At 40.6% G+C, this 16,428-nt stretch overlaps 2 protein-coding genes across 4 annotated transcripts in view; one reads left to right on the forward strand and one right to left on the reverse strand.

Annotated features, from left to right (window-relative positions):
• The window catches only part of LOC137257643 (uncharacterized), a 22,041-nt gene continuing 5,613 nt past the window's right edge, over positions 1-16,428 (forward strand). The window contains exons 1-8 of one of the 3 annotated variants that reach the window (XM_067794983.1): positions 1-75; positions 4,350-4,429; positions 5,900-6,072; positions 6,405-6,555; positions 8,024-8,190; positions 8,553-8,692; positions 9,349-9,509; positions 14,842-14,921. In XM_067794983.1, the coding sequence (XP_067651084.1) occupies positions 4,352-4,429; positions 5,900-6,072; positions 6,405-6,555; positions 8,024-8,190; positions 8,553-8,692; positions 9,349-9,509; positions 14,842-14,921 (950 nt within the window). In that variant the 5' untranslated portion in view covers positions 1-75; positions 4,350-4,351. Of the gene's footprint in view, positions 76-2,032; positions 2,152-3,503; positions 3,679-4,349; positions 4,430-5,899; positions 6,073-6,404; positions 6,556-8,023; positions 8,191-8,552; positions 8,693-9,348; positions 9,510-14,841; positions 14,922-16,428 lie in introns of those variants that run through there. The other 2 variants (XM_067794985.1, XM_067794984.1) reach the window with 2 other exon arrangements.
• On the reverse strand, positions 2,145-3,146 carry LOC137257406 (soluble scavenger receptor cysteine-rich domain-containing protein SSC5D-like). The gene has a single exon (XM_067794739.1). It carries the CDS (start codon positions 3,144-3,146, stop codon positions 2,145-2,147), a length of 1,002 nt encoding a protein of 333 aa, XP_067650840.1.

A 16,428-nucleotide genomic window follows, 5' to 3' on the forward strand; every position in this document is an offset into this window, starting at 1 on the left:
GAGTCGTTTCTCTTTCACTACCAGCAACAGGCTTTACCCATCCCTTTGTCTCATTGTCTTCATTGCTTCAGACAGGTAAGCGGACTTAACGCTTTAATCCCAGAAAATAAATATTACTTGTTTACAAGAATTACCGATCGATGTAGATTGTAGACGATCATTGTGATTTAGGTACTTACGGTTATGAGAATGTGGCGGGATGGTTTTATAGCTATATCGCAGAGGGAACAGTTGTATTTATGTTCTGGAGTGTATTATTTGATTATAATATCGCAGTGACATGGGGGCGGTGAGGTAGCCTAGTGGTTAAAATGTTCGCTCGTCACACCGAAGACCAGGATTCGATTCCCCATATGTGTACATTGTGTGGAGCCCATTTTTGGTGTCAGCTTCGTGATGCTGGAATATTGCTAACAGCGGCGTAAAACTAAACTGACTCATTCAGGCAGAGACACACATCGGGTGATATTAAACAACGTGGAGAGTAGCTGCATGGGTGTGTGTTCTCTGTCTTACTCCTCACTGAACCGTTTGTGAGGCTGGTGTCGCCTGATGGAGGCGACATGGTTCAAAATATGAATCCGTTAACGCAACAGTGAACGGATACCCGGTAGCATAAGACGGTGATGGGGTTGTAGACCTTCGAGCCAACCATGCGTTGTATGAACCCCAAGGAGTTGAGCACGAAAATCGAGAGCTCATGGATGACTTGACCGGATAACATTGTCTGTATCCCCATCTCCTCCTGAATTCATTTTTCATTCGAACGTGATGTGTTTTAAAAGTTTTCTTAGCTCATTATCCTCGACGCCGGAGACATTCATGCGCTGATCTGATACGAAAACTCTTGAACACTTGATTTTTCTTTTTCTACATTAATAAAATGTTTCCTAAACAAAGCGAATCGATCTATATCGTAAATTCATTCAGTTTAAATTCATTCAGACCATTACCGCTTAGTCTAAATTTTAAAGTTCATAAAAAGAAATTATTTTTTATTATCTGTAAGTTTCGCCCAAACGTTTTGCCAGAAAAAGCAAGAGGTGAAAAAAGAAATATAACAAAACGTTCACTTGAACGGAGGAAACAGAGGCGTCATCATCCAAATAGAAGCGTCATCATCATCATCATCATCATTATCGTCGTCGTCATCATCGTTATCGTCATCATCATCATCATTATCGTCGTCGTGGTCGTCGTCATTAGATAAACGTTGTCGTGTGACATATATGGTAAGTTGCATCACCTGACGACCTCGCGATTAATCAACAAAGAACCCTTTCATCGCACCGTACTTTCGATCTTGTGTCAAGGAGCCTATCACACCATGACATGCACAGCGACGTGTGTGCATTACATGCAGTCTTGAAGAACCGTTATGACAGGATGATATCAACACGCTCTATCACCCGACTAAGAAATAATAACACTCATGATCTCTTGATAACTGGTTCTTGTTTTACGCCGCACTCAGTAATATTCCAACTATATGACAGCGGTCTGTAAATAATCGAACCTGGACCAGACAATCCAGTGATCAACAGCATGAGTATCGCAATGCGCAACTGCGATACGATTACATGTCAAAGTCAGTGAGTCTGACCATCCGATCCTGTCAGTCGCCTCTTACTACAAGCATGAGTTACTGATGATCAATTCTAACCCGGAGCTTCGCGGTATTTTCAAACATTGGAAGAACAGTGCTGGTTCGGTGTTTTTCGGGGCAACAATTCCAGATCACCAAAATTACAGTAAATAATATCATTTGCCTGCTTGAAGTACATGCCAACTTCGGAGACCCAATCCATCATAAGTAAAGTATTTACGAAACGTGTTGTTCAATATTTATCATCTATACAGATCTCCATGTCCACACTGCAACCGGAACCGATTTCAGAGTTGCAGGAGAAAAGTGTCTTTCACGTGCTGCTCTCGCTTTGCATTGATATTTGACGTTGTCAGGGCCGATGATGTTTGAAGATGTGCCCTGAACACGACTGTTATATCAGGACTGTTGAAATACACTGGAAACGTCTTCGTTCCATTAGCTCTGAAGCAGCAAGGATATTGTTTACGGAATCCACGAATCCACTTTAAAATTTATTGCTCGATTATGTGGGTGCATACTGTAGTTGCCGCGAACATCATTGAGTGAGTAAATTGATCTGGGTGGGGGTGTATGTAGTGGTATGGATTTTGATGTAGACGGTTGTGTGGGTGTAGAAGGAGAAGTGCCAGTAGTGTTGGAGTTGACGCAGATGTTGGTGAGTTTGTAGATAGTGGTGAGGGTGTAGATGGTGGTGTTGTGCGTAGATGGTGTAAGTGTAGGTGCAGCTGATGAAGTGAGCGTGAATGTGGGTACGGATGGTGGTACGGGTGTAGACGTAAATGATGTAGAGGGTGTGGATGTACATTGTGGTATGGGTGTTGATGAAGACTGTTGACAATGTGTGGATGTTGGTGTAGGTGTGGTTGTAGATTGTGGTGTTGGAGCGGGTGTGCATAGTGAAATGGGTTTCGCTGTTGGCGTAGATGGTGGTGTCGGTGTTCCTGTTGGGATGTGGGTGTGGGCGTGGATGGTGGTGTCGGTGTTCCTGGTGGGGCGTGGGCGTAGATGGTGGTGTCGGTGTTCCTGTTGGGATGTGGGTGTGGGTGTGGGCGTGGATGGTGGTGTCGGTGTTCCTGGTGGGGCGTGGGCGTAGATGGTGGTGTCGGTGTTCCTGGTTGGATGTGGGTGTGGGCGTGGATGGTGGTGTCGGTGTTCCTGTTGGGATGTGGGTGTGGGCGTAGATGGTGGTGTCGGTGTTCCTGGTGGGGCGTGGGCGTAGATGGTGGTGTCGGTGTTCCTGGTTGGATGTGGGTGTGGGCGTGGATGGTGGTGTCGGTGTTCCTGTTGGGATGTGGGTGTGGGCGTAGATGGTGGTGTCGGTGTTCCTGGTGGGGCGTGGGCGTAGATGGTGGTGTCGGTGTTCTGGTTGGATGTGGGTGCGGGCATAGATGGTGGTGTCGGTGTTCCTGGTTGGATGTGGGTGTGGGCGTGGATGGTGGTGTCGGTGTTCCTGGTGGGATGTGTGTGGGCGAAGAAAGTGGTGTTGATGTTCTGGTGGGATGTGTGTGTCGTCGTAGATGGTGGTATGGGAGTACATTGTGGGGTTTTGGTGTGGATGTAGTTTACAGAGGAGTTATCAATACATTTCGGTGTCACTTAAAAGCCCAGACCTGAATTCTAGTATAAAATAACTAATTCTAACCCCAAGTTTCAAATATCACGTCTTTAATTTTTATGCTGCACATTCATAGTCGATAATACAATAGCATGTTACAATCTCCGGCTTTCCTGCACTGTTTTCTACAGCACAATACCTTCACGTGAATAATGCCATACCTTTCTGAATACATACATTCTTACATGGTACGGAGTATCTACCTGATAATGTATGTTACCATGAAATGTCCGGTCTGTGTTGTATCTACAGACAGTGGAACATAGATAAGGCAGAATGACACATGTTTTGGTTCATGCTGGTGTATTCACAACAGCATATGTTGACGTCCATTGTACATGGAAACATTGTTGTGGACCACTAGTCATAGCAGATTTAATAATGATTATAATAATTTAATATAACATAGCCTTCGGACATATCACCATCGTCATTTCTTGCACGGGGAGACCAGGTATGTTGGTATACTTGTACTCGTGTAAATACGCATGTTGTTGAATATTTTATTTCACATATTCGTTCACGGGGTTCATACTTAACTGTCTTTGAACAAAAAGTGCGTTCAGTCTCTGTTGTAAAAGTAATGTTGTTTAATGAATACAGTGATGTTTTTGTGTGCGTCTGTTATGGCCACTGTGGTATGTGGTAAGTGACGGTGTGGATGGTGGTGTGGATGTTTGTCGCTGATGAAGCGGGTGTTGTTGTCACAGCAGCATCGGTAGCAGCGACAACAGTAGTAACTCGTACAGCGTCAGATGTCACAGATACGTTTTAATTCAATTGAATGCATGGATTTCATTTTGAGATCACAAAATAAAGTCCAAGTGTGTTTTTCACAACTGTACAAAGGGGAAGTGGGGTAGCCTAGTGGTTAAAGCGCTCAGTCGTCACGCTGAAGACCCGTGTTCTATTCCCACCATGGGTACACTGTATACTGACTGGTCCAGATTCGATCATTTAAGGATCATTATAGCTGGAACATTGGTGAGTGCGGTGTTAAAACCTAGCAAACAAGCAAATATTCCACCATTATTTAATGTAGGGTAAAAGCATAGTCTGTAGGTTATTCTTGTAGTGTCCTCTCCATCCTACCCCATCTGTGACATCCTACCCCATCTGTTACAGTTATGATGGGGATATCCAGAGCAATACTGTCGCCGCTAGAGGTCGTCACACACTTCATTGAGAGTCTTCTCTTCGTCTTGGTATGTATCACGGCACTGATTTGACTGTGTCTTCGCAACCAATATAGTACACTTTCTGCAACATGTTAGTGTATACTATATGAACTGGGTGATCAGTTTGGTATAGCATTCGTTTTATCACTATCATTATAAAGGCAAGTTAAACTTCATTCAGTTTTAACACTTATTAAGATGTATAAAAGACGACAATGTCTCAATATCATATTTTTGAAATTACAATTGGTGGTTCCTTGAATTAATAGCTAGAGGTGTTGTGTGTTGTATAAACAGTTAACACTTAAAAGTGCGTCACATATCAATGTGCAACTTCCACTGGTACAACAACAACAGCTACTACAACTACAACTTTTCTAGCTCTACCGCACTACTACTTCGTTTCGCACTACTACTGCTGCTGCTCTCACTACTACTACTACTACTACTACTACTACTACTACTACTACTACTACTACTACTACTACTACTACTACTACTACTACTACTTGTTCTTCTACTACTACTAGCTACTGCTTCCATTACTATTATTTCTACTACTACTTCTACTACTACTACTACTAGTTCTTCTTCTTCTACTACTACTACTACTGCTGCTATTACTACTTGTCCCATAGTCTTTAGTATGGTGATCTACCTTCAGTTGTTGGCAACCTATAGCTCATTTTTATATTGCATTGTCCTCTATAGATACATTGTTTTAGGTCTAATCACTAGTTTTACTTTCTCTTCTGTGATATTCTAGTTAGTTTTACTGTCCTTCATTGATAGGTTTTCACAATGTATGTGCTATTAATTCATTTGTATTTTTATAATTTATCGTTCTCGTCACGATATGGCTGCAATATTGCCGATGTGACGTTAAATATTGACTCACTCACTCACTACTTCTTGTACTACTACTTGTTCTACTACTACTACTACTACTACTACTACTACTACTACTACTACTACTACTACTACTACTACTACTACTACTACTACTACTACTCGCGTGGTCTGACGCGCTCTCTTGGTCCACACATGCCATCGTATCCCAGTTGCGAAGATCGATGCTCATGCTGTTGATCACAGGGTCGTGTCCAGATTTGACCATTCGCAGACTATCATAACATGGACTGGAAAGAGTGCGTGCGGAGTTAACAACAATCTATCACTACAATCACTACTAAATCAACAAAATGGCGTTAAAGATGCACTTGAAAGTAATATGTCTGAAAAAACATGCAATCAATATATATATATATATATATATATGTGTGTGTGTGTGTGTGTGTGTGTGTGTGTGTGTGCGTGCGTGCGTGTGAATGATTTCTGCACAAGCATTTCCGTATAAGCATTAAGTATATAAAGATGAGTCCAGATAATTCTTCGTGCAGGAACTCCTTTATAATAATTCATATTTAACGGGTTTTTGCTAAAAAATGCCTGGTTCTGACCAGCAAGTTCAACGGACTAAGTATTGTTGCTTTGTAGGTGGAAAGGTACGACACCTACGTCTACACTCCGCTCCAGACGACGTTGTCACCCGCCGTGGAACGTGTGCCGCGGTCCGTGCATGTCAAAGGTCAAGATTACGTTGTCTTCTCAGCTAACATCGTGTCGTGGGCAAGAACGTTTCTGGTCATCCCCATCGCCGCCTGTCTTAAGTAAGCCAGCAAATAAAACTTCTCTGACCCGTGAACATCCGGGTAGAATCGGTCTTCATTAACCCAGCTTGTCACAAAAGGCGACTATGCTTGTCATGAGAGGTGACTAACGGGATCAGGTGGTCTTTCTCGCTGACTTGGGTGACACATGTCATCGGTTCCCAAAAAACGTAGATCGATGTTCAAACTTTTGATCACTGATTTGTCTGGTCCAGACGTGATTATTTTCCGACTGCCGACATACAGCTACAATGAGTGCGGCATTAAACAAACAAACACACAAACAAACAAACAAACAAACAGAGCATGTCTAAAGCATATGAATGGTTCAGGTACAACTGCTGCTGGACAGCGTTTCTGCTGGTCTGTCTCCACGACTTCCTTGACCATCTGGACGGCATTGTGGCCAAAGTCCAGAAACGGACACTGGGGCAGGTGGATGACCCTCTACTGGGAGGCTTCATGGATGCTTTCTGTGACAAGGTGAGCTAAATGAGATTGATTCAGATGACAAGGTCATCGCGGCATCTTTCTTGCAGATCATTAATGGCTGTGTCAATCACGGACACCCATCTTCAGCTTCTCATGCACCGCGCAATGCCGAAGGTTGTTGAAATCGTTAGGCTATTCGTAGCCGACTCTAACAGTTACAAATCTCTTTTAAAGTTGTACGTCAGTTCTAAGTCTATAAGCTTCGACCCGATTCTCCAGAGTCTAATATATGTCAGTGATACGGCACTGTATGTCTATCAAAATTAATTGAATACACAAAGCTGAACATTGAAATGCGAGAACATAGCCTCACTGCATTGCAATCTCCTGACGTCACAGTTTAAATCCAAATAAACTTTAATATGCTAGCCCGTTCTAAACATGTTTTATACAGACAAACCTCGCCGTGTACCCAGGTGTAACTGCAGTGCTACTCCCTATTCATCTTATGATATGTTGTAATTCCGATATGACGATAAGACTGAAGGGCATGTCACTATCTTTTGATCTACTTATGACACCTGCAGTGTATATTACCATGTCGATCACAGGTGAATTGTTCTGATCCAATCAAACCTCAAACCCACTCAATGTCATACATATCAGTTTACATCCTCTGATAACAATGAAGGTCACTGGAGGTGTTAAACTATGTACGTCATGAATTACATCATTCCTGATGTGTAGACATATGTGTTTGTAATGCACACATATTCCTTGTCAAAGATAATATTATAACTTATGGAAACGATAATCCTCTTTCACAACTGTCTTGGTTCATCTGTAATTTCGGGATGCCAGACTTTAATCTGTATGAAATACTTTTTTGTTCAAAAGACTGAGTGAAGATCTAAATGAGGCGTTACCCGTTTAATACCTAAATGCAAACTGTTAGATGCAACCAAAATAAAAACTTGGAAATCAGTCATTCGATCAACACCGACCGACCGATCGATGGGACAATCAATCAATCAAGCAAGCAGGCAAGCAATCAAGGAAGCAAGAAAGCAATCAACCAAGCAGTCAGTCAGTCAGTCAGTCAGTCAGTCACCGAAGGCCAAGTGGGCTCATATACCTTAATTATACAAAAAATATAACAAGGTTTAACATGTTATATAAACACATGCCTAACTAGACTTTAGACTTTACTGTTCAGTTCGTATAGTATGCACAGGTTCCCCAAAGCATGGAAGAAATAAAGATATGTTCAAACCATGTGTTCGATGTGTTTAAAGTTTCCTGTATTTCCCTCTATGATTTTCATCATAAAATGGACATGTGAACGCAAAATAGTATTCGTCGTCTTGACAGTTTTTACAGACTAGATAAGTTTTACAACATAGGATCAATGTTCTCAAAGGGCTCACAGAGCAAACAATAACAATATCGGTAAATGATTGTTTGGTGCGTGACAAAAATGTTCGCTCAGTGATAATTTACGACTTTGTTTAACCCCCAGATTGTAAACGTTCTGGCACTATGGTCCATCACCATGGTGACAGATTTCTCTGGAATGACGTGGACGCAGATGGTGATCTATCTCGTGCCGTGTGTCATCATCATGGCATATGAGTTCATCCTGGGTGTGGTGCGCGTGCAAGACTATTTCCGGGCATACTATCTGAGGTAACTTCCGGTTGTTACAGGGCATGTGTGGATCTTGTGTCATCGTTGATTTTCGTGAGTAGTTGTTCGTGCCTTTACGATCATGGAATCTGTTTCCATGGAGACTTGTTAGTCTCAACGAAGACGTTTACTAATGCTAATGTTGGGCAGACTGTTTGACTAATGCCTACATATATCTCATCTCGGTTTGGTTGAAGTGTCTTTAACGTCAAATTTGATTTAATGCATAAAACACCGTGAATAGCGACATTAAACGTTTGATAAACGTGTTGAATTATTATTGAGTTGCTGAACACTTAGTACGAGGAATGATCCCGTTTGAAAGCCTCGTTGTAGCCTCTGTTTTGTGCATCCTTTAACAGGGAGTTCAAGAAGAGCGATGACATTCCGTGTTCCACCACAGCAGCGATCATGGAGGGGAAATTGAAGGAAAAGTTGGAATCAATGGGCATCGCCTTTTTGTGTTTGGCCCAGTCTTCAGCTTCTGGTGTCTGCACCATATGTGAGTACCAGCAGAACGTCCGTTGTCACTGGGGCGGTGGTATAGCCTAGTGGTTAAAGCGTTCGCTCGTCAGGTCGAAGACTCGGGTTCGATTCCCCATATGAGTTCAATGTGTGAAGTCTGTTTCTTCGCCGTGGCATTATTAGAAACATTGCAAAAAGCGGCGTAAAGCCATACTCATTCACTTACACCAACCATTTGTAGCCCTTGTACAAGCTTTCAGTAATGACCAGGGTGGTAAAAAATGGCGTCTTAACCACATATTTGTCAATTGAAACGTCATTTCCCTTTACACAATTTCCAATGCCTTTCTGGCAGTCGTCATCGAATTTTGCCAACTTAGTCACATTACACTGCCCGCACGCGAAACTATAGACCCTTGTTTAATAGTGTTCGAGAAACACAACGATACGTTATTTGTCTTGGTGATGAATTAGGTTGTCAGAGTGGTGTTTCTAGCATTATATTTGCAGTGTTTGGGCAAACGTTTCCAGCCTGTTAGACCCGGTGTTTATCCCCATAGAGGTATAGTGTATGAAGCCCATTTCTGGTGTCCCCTGTAGTGATATTGCTAACCCTCACTCCTTTGAAAAAACCCAAAAGCTGTGAACACATCGTACAATTATCTGAACACACTGCCACCCTTGGTTTTCCAGCTGGGATCACGGGATTGGTCTGCTTGACCCTGTCTATCAGGCTAGCCCACGCCAGTCTGACGTCCAAGTTGAAGGCGCGACAGACGGACGTACCAAGATCCGATGTGATGAAAGATGAAGAAGACGAGCTCGAGAAGGAGAAGGGACAAGATAAGGAAAATGTAAACCTCTAGAAACTTCCTTTATCCTTGCACTACCTTTGACTTTCATTGCATTGCAAAAATCACCGCTTTGCCATTCAAATCATGTTATGTCTGCTGAATATATATCAATTTTGCTTAGTGTGCATACTGTCAAATACATTATCCCAGTAGTAAGTTTGGATTTTGTTTTCATTTTCCATCTGTTAAAAGTATATTTGTGAGATACTTTTTATCTCAAGATGTTAGTACTTCGTGCTTTAATAACTGAGGAATGGCTTTCATGATGGCTTACCATGGCAACCATTGGCACCGGCACATGTGTTTGTTGTTTTCAGTCATATCTAAGAGGTATTCTGGTGTCCAGGCTGTCTGACTGTGTAGATCGAATCATGGTATCATTATGAAGACTCGGTTATTTACAAACGGCAGTCATATAGCTGGAATATTGCTGAGTGTAGGACTAAATGAGAATACTAACGCAAAGGTAGTTTTTTTCACAGGGTAAAAACATTTTGAACGTCATCTTTCATGATAATAAATGTAATTAAAAAAAGTAAAATCGCAATATACACGTAAAAACACTCTCATATTTCCGCCTATTACGGAAACACCGGACAGTTAATAAGCAGGCATCACGTTCATTACGTCATATGAGTTTCTGGTGACCGTGATCTTTAACACAGAGGGTTTTTTGTGTGCAATTTTCAGTATTCTCCTTTGAAAACTAAAGTAGCAACTCGCGTCATGGTTGTTGGTAACGCATTAGATTTGATTAGTCAGTCATATGGATAAACATATGCCGAAAAATATCCTGAGTATATCCAATCGCACAAGCAATGTAAGTTTGTTTAACCATGCATGGGTGTATTCAAATATATTAAAATTAATCAGCTGTAACAGCGTATCAATAGTCATTTATTTCTTGGTGTCTTCGTGCATGTATTTGCTCATGCCTGGGATATTAAAAAAGTGCTCTATTTGTATGAACTCAAACATGTGGTTGGCGAGTTCATATCTCTCTTCTATGGTCTCCTACAAGAGAAATCGTCACGTTGTCGTATGGTTGCCCTCGGGAACAAAATTACAAAATTAGCGAAATTGACAAAGCTTGACATTTCAGCATATTCATTATGTCGCATTGTCGCGCATTTTAAGGCTCTTTTCACACACCTCAGATGGGGCAACGTTGCGAAAAGGCAACATGTTTTGACCTTGAACATTATCGTTGTGTCGCATTGTCGCCGGTTGAATGAATAAAATATTCAAGGCACGAGGGTGCAGCTTTGCAACAATGTACTTTCTAGGATTCCATACTGTTCTTGTTCTGAATATGAACTGTAAGCTCCAATTAATCCAAATACGTATGAATAATGTGGAGTTTACACCCGGGTTCGATTCCCCATATGAATACAAAATGTGAAGACCATTTCTAGTTTTCCCCGTTGTGATACTGCTGTAACATTGCTAACAGCGGCCTAAAACTAAACTCATTCACTCACATATCTTGTGTTCTGTAGTCACACTAACCCTGTTACCCACTGTTGTGTCAAGTTCGGACTACTGGACATTCGCGAATTCCTTCATATAATTCGATAGCATGGTGCTGAATGTGATAATCAATTCATGTCACGGCGAGATGATCACATGACAGTCACGTGACTATTAACTAGTAGCATACAAGATGATAACTTATAAACACTCACCGAACTGTTGTATAGCGAACCGAGTGCATGTTTTGTACCAGTTGTACTGATAACATAAAGTACCTCACGGCAGACAGGTAATGTGAAGGTCGTATGGTCACGTGACTCCACCTGACGTCAATGAAACTCGACGTGGAATGACCGTGACATTGGGAATGTGCCGTACGTGCATGCACGTGGAAGCAACTGTGAACGTAACCATATGACGGTTGCTTTACGTGATAAGAGAAATGACAACCGGATTATTTTAGAATCTAATCAGCATAGGGTGTTTCCTGGTGTGTCGATCACACGTAGAGTCGTTCGTCTTGTCATATGGTTCTCTTTTACGTGGAGGTAGTAGAGTCGCAATGAAATGACATACTTTCTCACTTCTTTACTTTTTGAACGGAATCCTTTATAGGTCGTTAGGCATAGTAGTCGAGCACCGTTGTGTCGAACTCTGCTAATTCTATATCTCTGTTGTCTCGATATAACATCTCGATCCTTCTCTTTTAACTCGACTTCTAAAATTATAATTTGGAGATGTTCAGGATAATCAAAATATATTAACATAACGTGTACTTCGACGTACAAACGTGTTTACATCAATACGATGATTGAAATGTAAATATGACAATAGCTTGAAGTTTAAAGTTACAGTATTAAAAATACATCAACTTATGTTCTTAAACGTTCACGATCATTGTCTTAAAATTTCAAAAACGACATGTAAAACTCCAAAATGACGTACAAGCGTACTATTTGGAATGAGGGAGGTGTTGTTTTATTTTTGTCCGCTGTGACTAGAGGTTGAGGCAGGTCTCTCGCCATTGTGACAACGTCTCATTGCTTTTGCGAACCTGACGTATGCTAAAAAAAAAAAGGAAAAAAAAGAACAAAGCCAAAAACAAAACAACATAAGGGTCATTCAGATGAATATTGATGAGTGTATAAGAACATTCATGCACGTTTTACTGCATTGAAATTTCTGGAATATTGCTAAAAACGGTGTGTAAAACTATACCCACTCTCTCATTGTTGTATGTAGCTTTGCAATGTATGATATGTGTGTCAGGTGGTTATCATTGTGGCATATCTAACTAGGAGACTCTAGCAAGTTTATCACCTAACTTTGATAGTAGATAACATGTATCTCATTACACAGACAGGTATTGTAACCGAACTTCTTAGAGGCGCTGTTATCTTGTACTTGACACGTGAGGTGACACTGAACTGGTTCAAGGATATGATGTATATGACCTACCCACTTGGGTACACACTTGGATTCTTAATTAATCACGGTCATGTTCGGTTTGAGTGCATACGTGTCATTTTAACCCTACGACGCCTTTTTACTCATGATATCAATCACTGGACTGTCCGTCAGATTGGTATTCAGACACCCATTCCTGTCATAAGTTCCAACAAGAAGCTCGATGCTCATGATGTCACTGGCTTGGCAAGTTCAAACTCCATTGTTGCTCTGTCAGATGAAAAACAAACAAACAAATAAACATTCGTCACTGTTTGTTCGCTATGAGCACCATTTGGAAGGAAGCACAAAATATTAAGTATCAAATATCAAATGTCGCTGTTGGGATGACGTCACTTCCGAAACAACTCTTTCGAAGATTGGGGCTCAAGGGCTTCAGATACATTAAATAATTGCGGCTGTACTGGTCTGTGCAAATCCCCACAAACATGGATGAAACAAATAGTTCGACATAATAAATATTAAAAGCAGCCGACTGAATCATTTGATGACGTTTCAAACGAGAAGATTTGTGAATGTCGAATTCAGTTAGCAGATATGGCGGAATTTTTCTTTCTTTGCGGTATTTTAAGTGGCAGTTAGTGGAAATAATATCACGAAATAATATCACGTTTGTGTATTGAAAAACACCGACACTGTTAAACTAGTCCTCACAAGTATCTGCATATTTATCATATATATTGAACAAGTTTCGAAAAAATGAAATCTGATAAAAGTAAGCGTTCAGGTTTGTGTCTACTCTCTAAAAACCTGACAAAAAACAGAGTTGCGTTTATTTTGGTGTTTAGTATATATGCATGTTACGAACGAGGTTATTCACAAACGTTTCTTATCATCACAATAAGGAGGCGGTGGGTTAGCCCAGTGGTTAAAACGTCCGCAGTGATGGTGCCAGCTCTTTACTGCACTGACCCAGACCCGACCGATCTGTCCTTATTGTGTCCACTTAATGCAAAGCACCAGGCTCGGTAACAATGTGTACCATGTCGTTGGATATGACACAGCATGGGTTTCGAACCATCCACTCTCCCCTTCCTCGTCAGACACCCTGTCCACAACACCATCACAGGAGCGCAGCATTTTCCATTGTTTAAGATATTTTTTTCTCTGGTGTTTTGAAAGGTGCTAGGAATTATACTATTTAAATTATAATGTGAGTTTACTTCTAGCAACATTTCCAAGATGTTTGATTGCTGTTTCGGACGGAAATTTTGATAACCATTTATACATGGCATCATGTCTACTGCACACGAAAACCTCAAATCGGAATTCTGCGCTGCATTGATGAGAAATCACATTTTAGCTTTTTTTTTGTTAAAGACTAGTTCATTTACGGCATAAATGACATCAATCACAAAAGAATGTCGTGAAAGAATATCAGCTCATATGTCAAAACCTTGTCAGAATGTGCGATAGTTGATTTGCTGATAGGTATAAAATCGATATTACTTTAATTCAAATGCATACTGATTCTGTAGGTTAGCCATTGCGACTGCCCAAACTACCATACTTATAGGGTTGCAGTGAGTTACTAAATTGAAGGGAGAGAGAAGTTATTTCCGATTAGTAGATACATTAATTAATAACACTCTCTACTTTATTTAGACAAAATTGAAATATACTTTAAATCTTCTCTAAGTTTCCTTCTCCATCCTGTATAACTACCACAACACTGAAACAAGAGCACTTTGTCAAGTAACTCAGAGATGTATGTGATTTTAGACTAATTCCCCCCCCCCACCCCCCACCCCCCCCCTTGTCAGGACACCCCATTATGAGAGTAGGGGTGCATTGTCTGACCCTAATTAACCTCTGATGTTTTTGTGGGCCAATTGGGATGTGGGCAATTAGGGATGTGGGCGAATAAAGACTAAACCGCTCATCTAATACTTGTCAAGCAGTAAGCTGTTACAATATGTTCCATCATAAAAGTTGAAAAATGATCCCTCCCTCATTTTGTTCGGCAGACAAGTTTTCATAATAACTGACAGTGGGTCCTTCATTCAAATTGGCAAATGACACATGGTGATATTTGACGAATTATCTTTAACAGGAATTTAGAATAATTACTTGCATGTTTGGTTGTCTTTGTTGGTTGTTTGGGTGACAAACAAACGCTTTAATAATTTAAATTTACTGTATATACGTCACTGTTATACCAAGCCCCCGTTGCTTGGAGAAATAGTCAACCTACACACGCAAATGCCACTTGTCAATTTCTCGCGATTCATTTGCTAATGCAGTAAACGCTCAAGTTGTACGTTCCCTGCCATTAAGATAGTTACCACGACATAAAGGAAATACCATTGGGAGACAAATCATATATTTAGATACAACGTTCAGTACGATACAATTAACTAACACAAACTGATTCTTGCAAAATATTATTCAGGGTCGAAGGTCAACTGGAACTCAAGTTCAGCCAATCGAAGAAGAGGATCTAAAGGTGGATCACATCAAGATGGAAAATAAGTATGTTGCAAAGTTCCTAGTTGACGAATAAAATATTTGAATTCTTACAAATTAGCAAATAATCACCCCGATCCTTTTTGTAAAACATCCTGCAAGAGTTTGTCCCTGTACCTATGCATCCATCTTGTGAGTACCCCATTGTCGCTTGATGTATTAAACTATAAGATAAGCCCTAAATGGTCTTGCCTACAAAACGTTCACTAATGTTCTTATAAAGTTGTAGAAAAATTTTCAGGGTTTTCTAAGACATGACCATTTCTGAATACAACACATAAATATCCACGATGCTTTCCAACAACACAATGTGCTGATACAAATTTTTGATACATGTTTTACAAATTGTTTAATTTGTGACCATTAAAATAATATTCAGACAGAATTAGCCCAACGCAGTAAAACGTATATCTATCTACGACAGTTTCAATTTTTCAAAAGTAATAGTGTATATTTGAAGTATAACGGATTTATTGTTCACATTAAGACGTAAAGAATGTCATCGTTTCTACTGAATTTAACTCCATGAAGATACACGCGGAGCCTTTAGCGTCACCAATAGTTGTGTAATGGAATGAAACTTATATACTGAGGGAAACAAATAAGGGAACGCGCTCCTGTATTCATTGTCAGGTTTCTTCACTGGCTTTGTATTCCACTGCGGGTGAAAATTTGAGAATAAATATGGGACACATCCCTGAAGTGATGGTTCCCTTATTTGCTTCCTTCAGAGTATACAGTGGCAGCTGTCAAAACCGGCATCTGCCCAATCCGGCAAGTTGTCAACACTGGCATAAAATCTCAGACCTACCCGTGGTTTGCACATTTATCATCAGCTCTACAAGTCGGCACATTGTGTAAACCGGATTATTTCTTCAGTCCCAATGAGTGCCGGTTTAGACAGGTTCTACTGTATATTATTTATTTTTCAATGTGCGATCTATCCCATATATGTGTTTGCAGTGTATTTCGTACGGCTTCTGTTCCACTTGTTTTTACAATTATTGTCAAGTACAAGTATTGTCAATTACACCCTGCATCTGTCAAAGTAAATTCAATTTGTAAGCATCGTTTGCATAATGTATGTATTTTTAACTGCATTTTCAATTTCAGACGAGTCACACGAATCATATCAAAGGAAGTCAAAGGAAATGGTATTGGCGGACACATTTATATAGCTTTTGTAATATTGCCATGTTTATTTTGCGATGCATCCACCTTGGTTTGTTGTTGTCAACCAACTGTGTTAATCCTGTCCAAAATGTTTCCAATGCTTTACAGGTAATCAAGGAACAATTCACCACGAAACACTGACAGAATTCTTCAGTATATCTTTGTTCTATCTAAACATCGTTTTATCATTAATACCAACGTTGCTTTTGCACATACTTTCCCGTAGGCATTCCTACGAACGGGATGATCCGGGCTAGAACTGGTCTTCAGTAACCCATGCTTGTCGTAAGAGGCGAATTACGGGATCGGGTGGTCATGCTTGCTGACGTAGTTGACAATG

This window comes from Haliotis asinina, chromosome 12 (assembly GCF_037392515.1).
Source record: "Haliotis asinina isolate JCU_RB_2024 chromosome 12, JCU_Hal_asi_v2, whole genome shotgun sequence".
In the NCBI taxonomy this organism is placed as follows: domain Eukaryota; kingdom Metazoa; phylum Mollusca; class Gastropoda; order Lepetellida; family Haliotidae; genus Haliotis; species Haliotis asinina.

Bases quoted from the DNA above. Each gene is read 5' to 3' on its own strand.
- LOC137257406 (XM_067794739.1), bottom strand. From the start codon at position 3,146: ATGTACTCCCATACCACCATCTACGACGACACACACATCCCACCAGAA.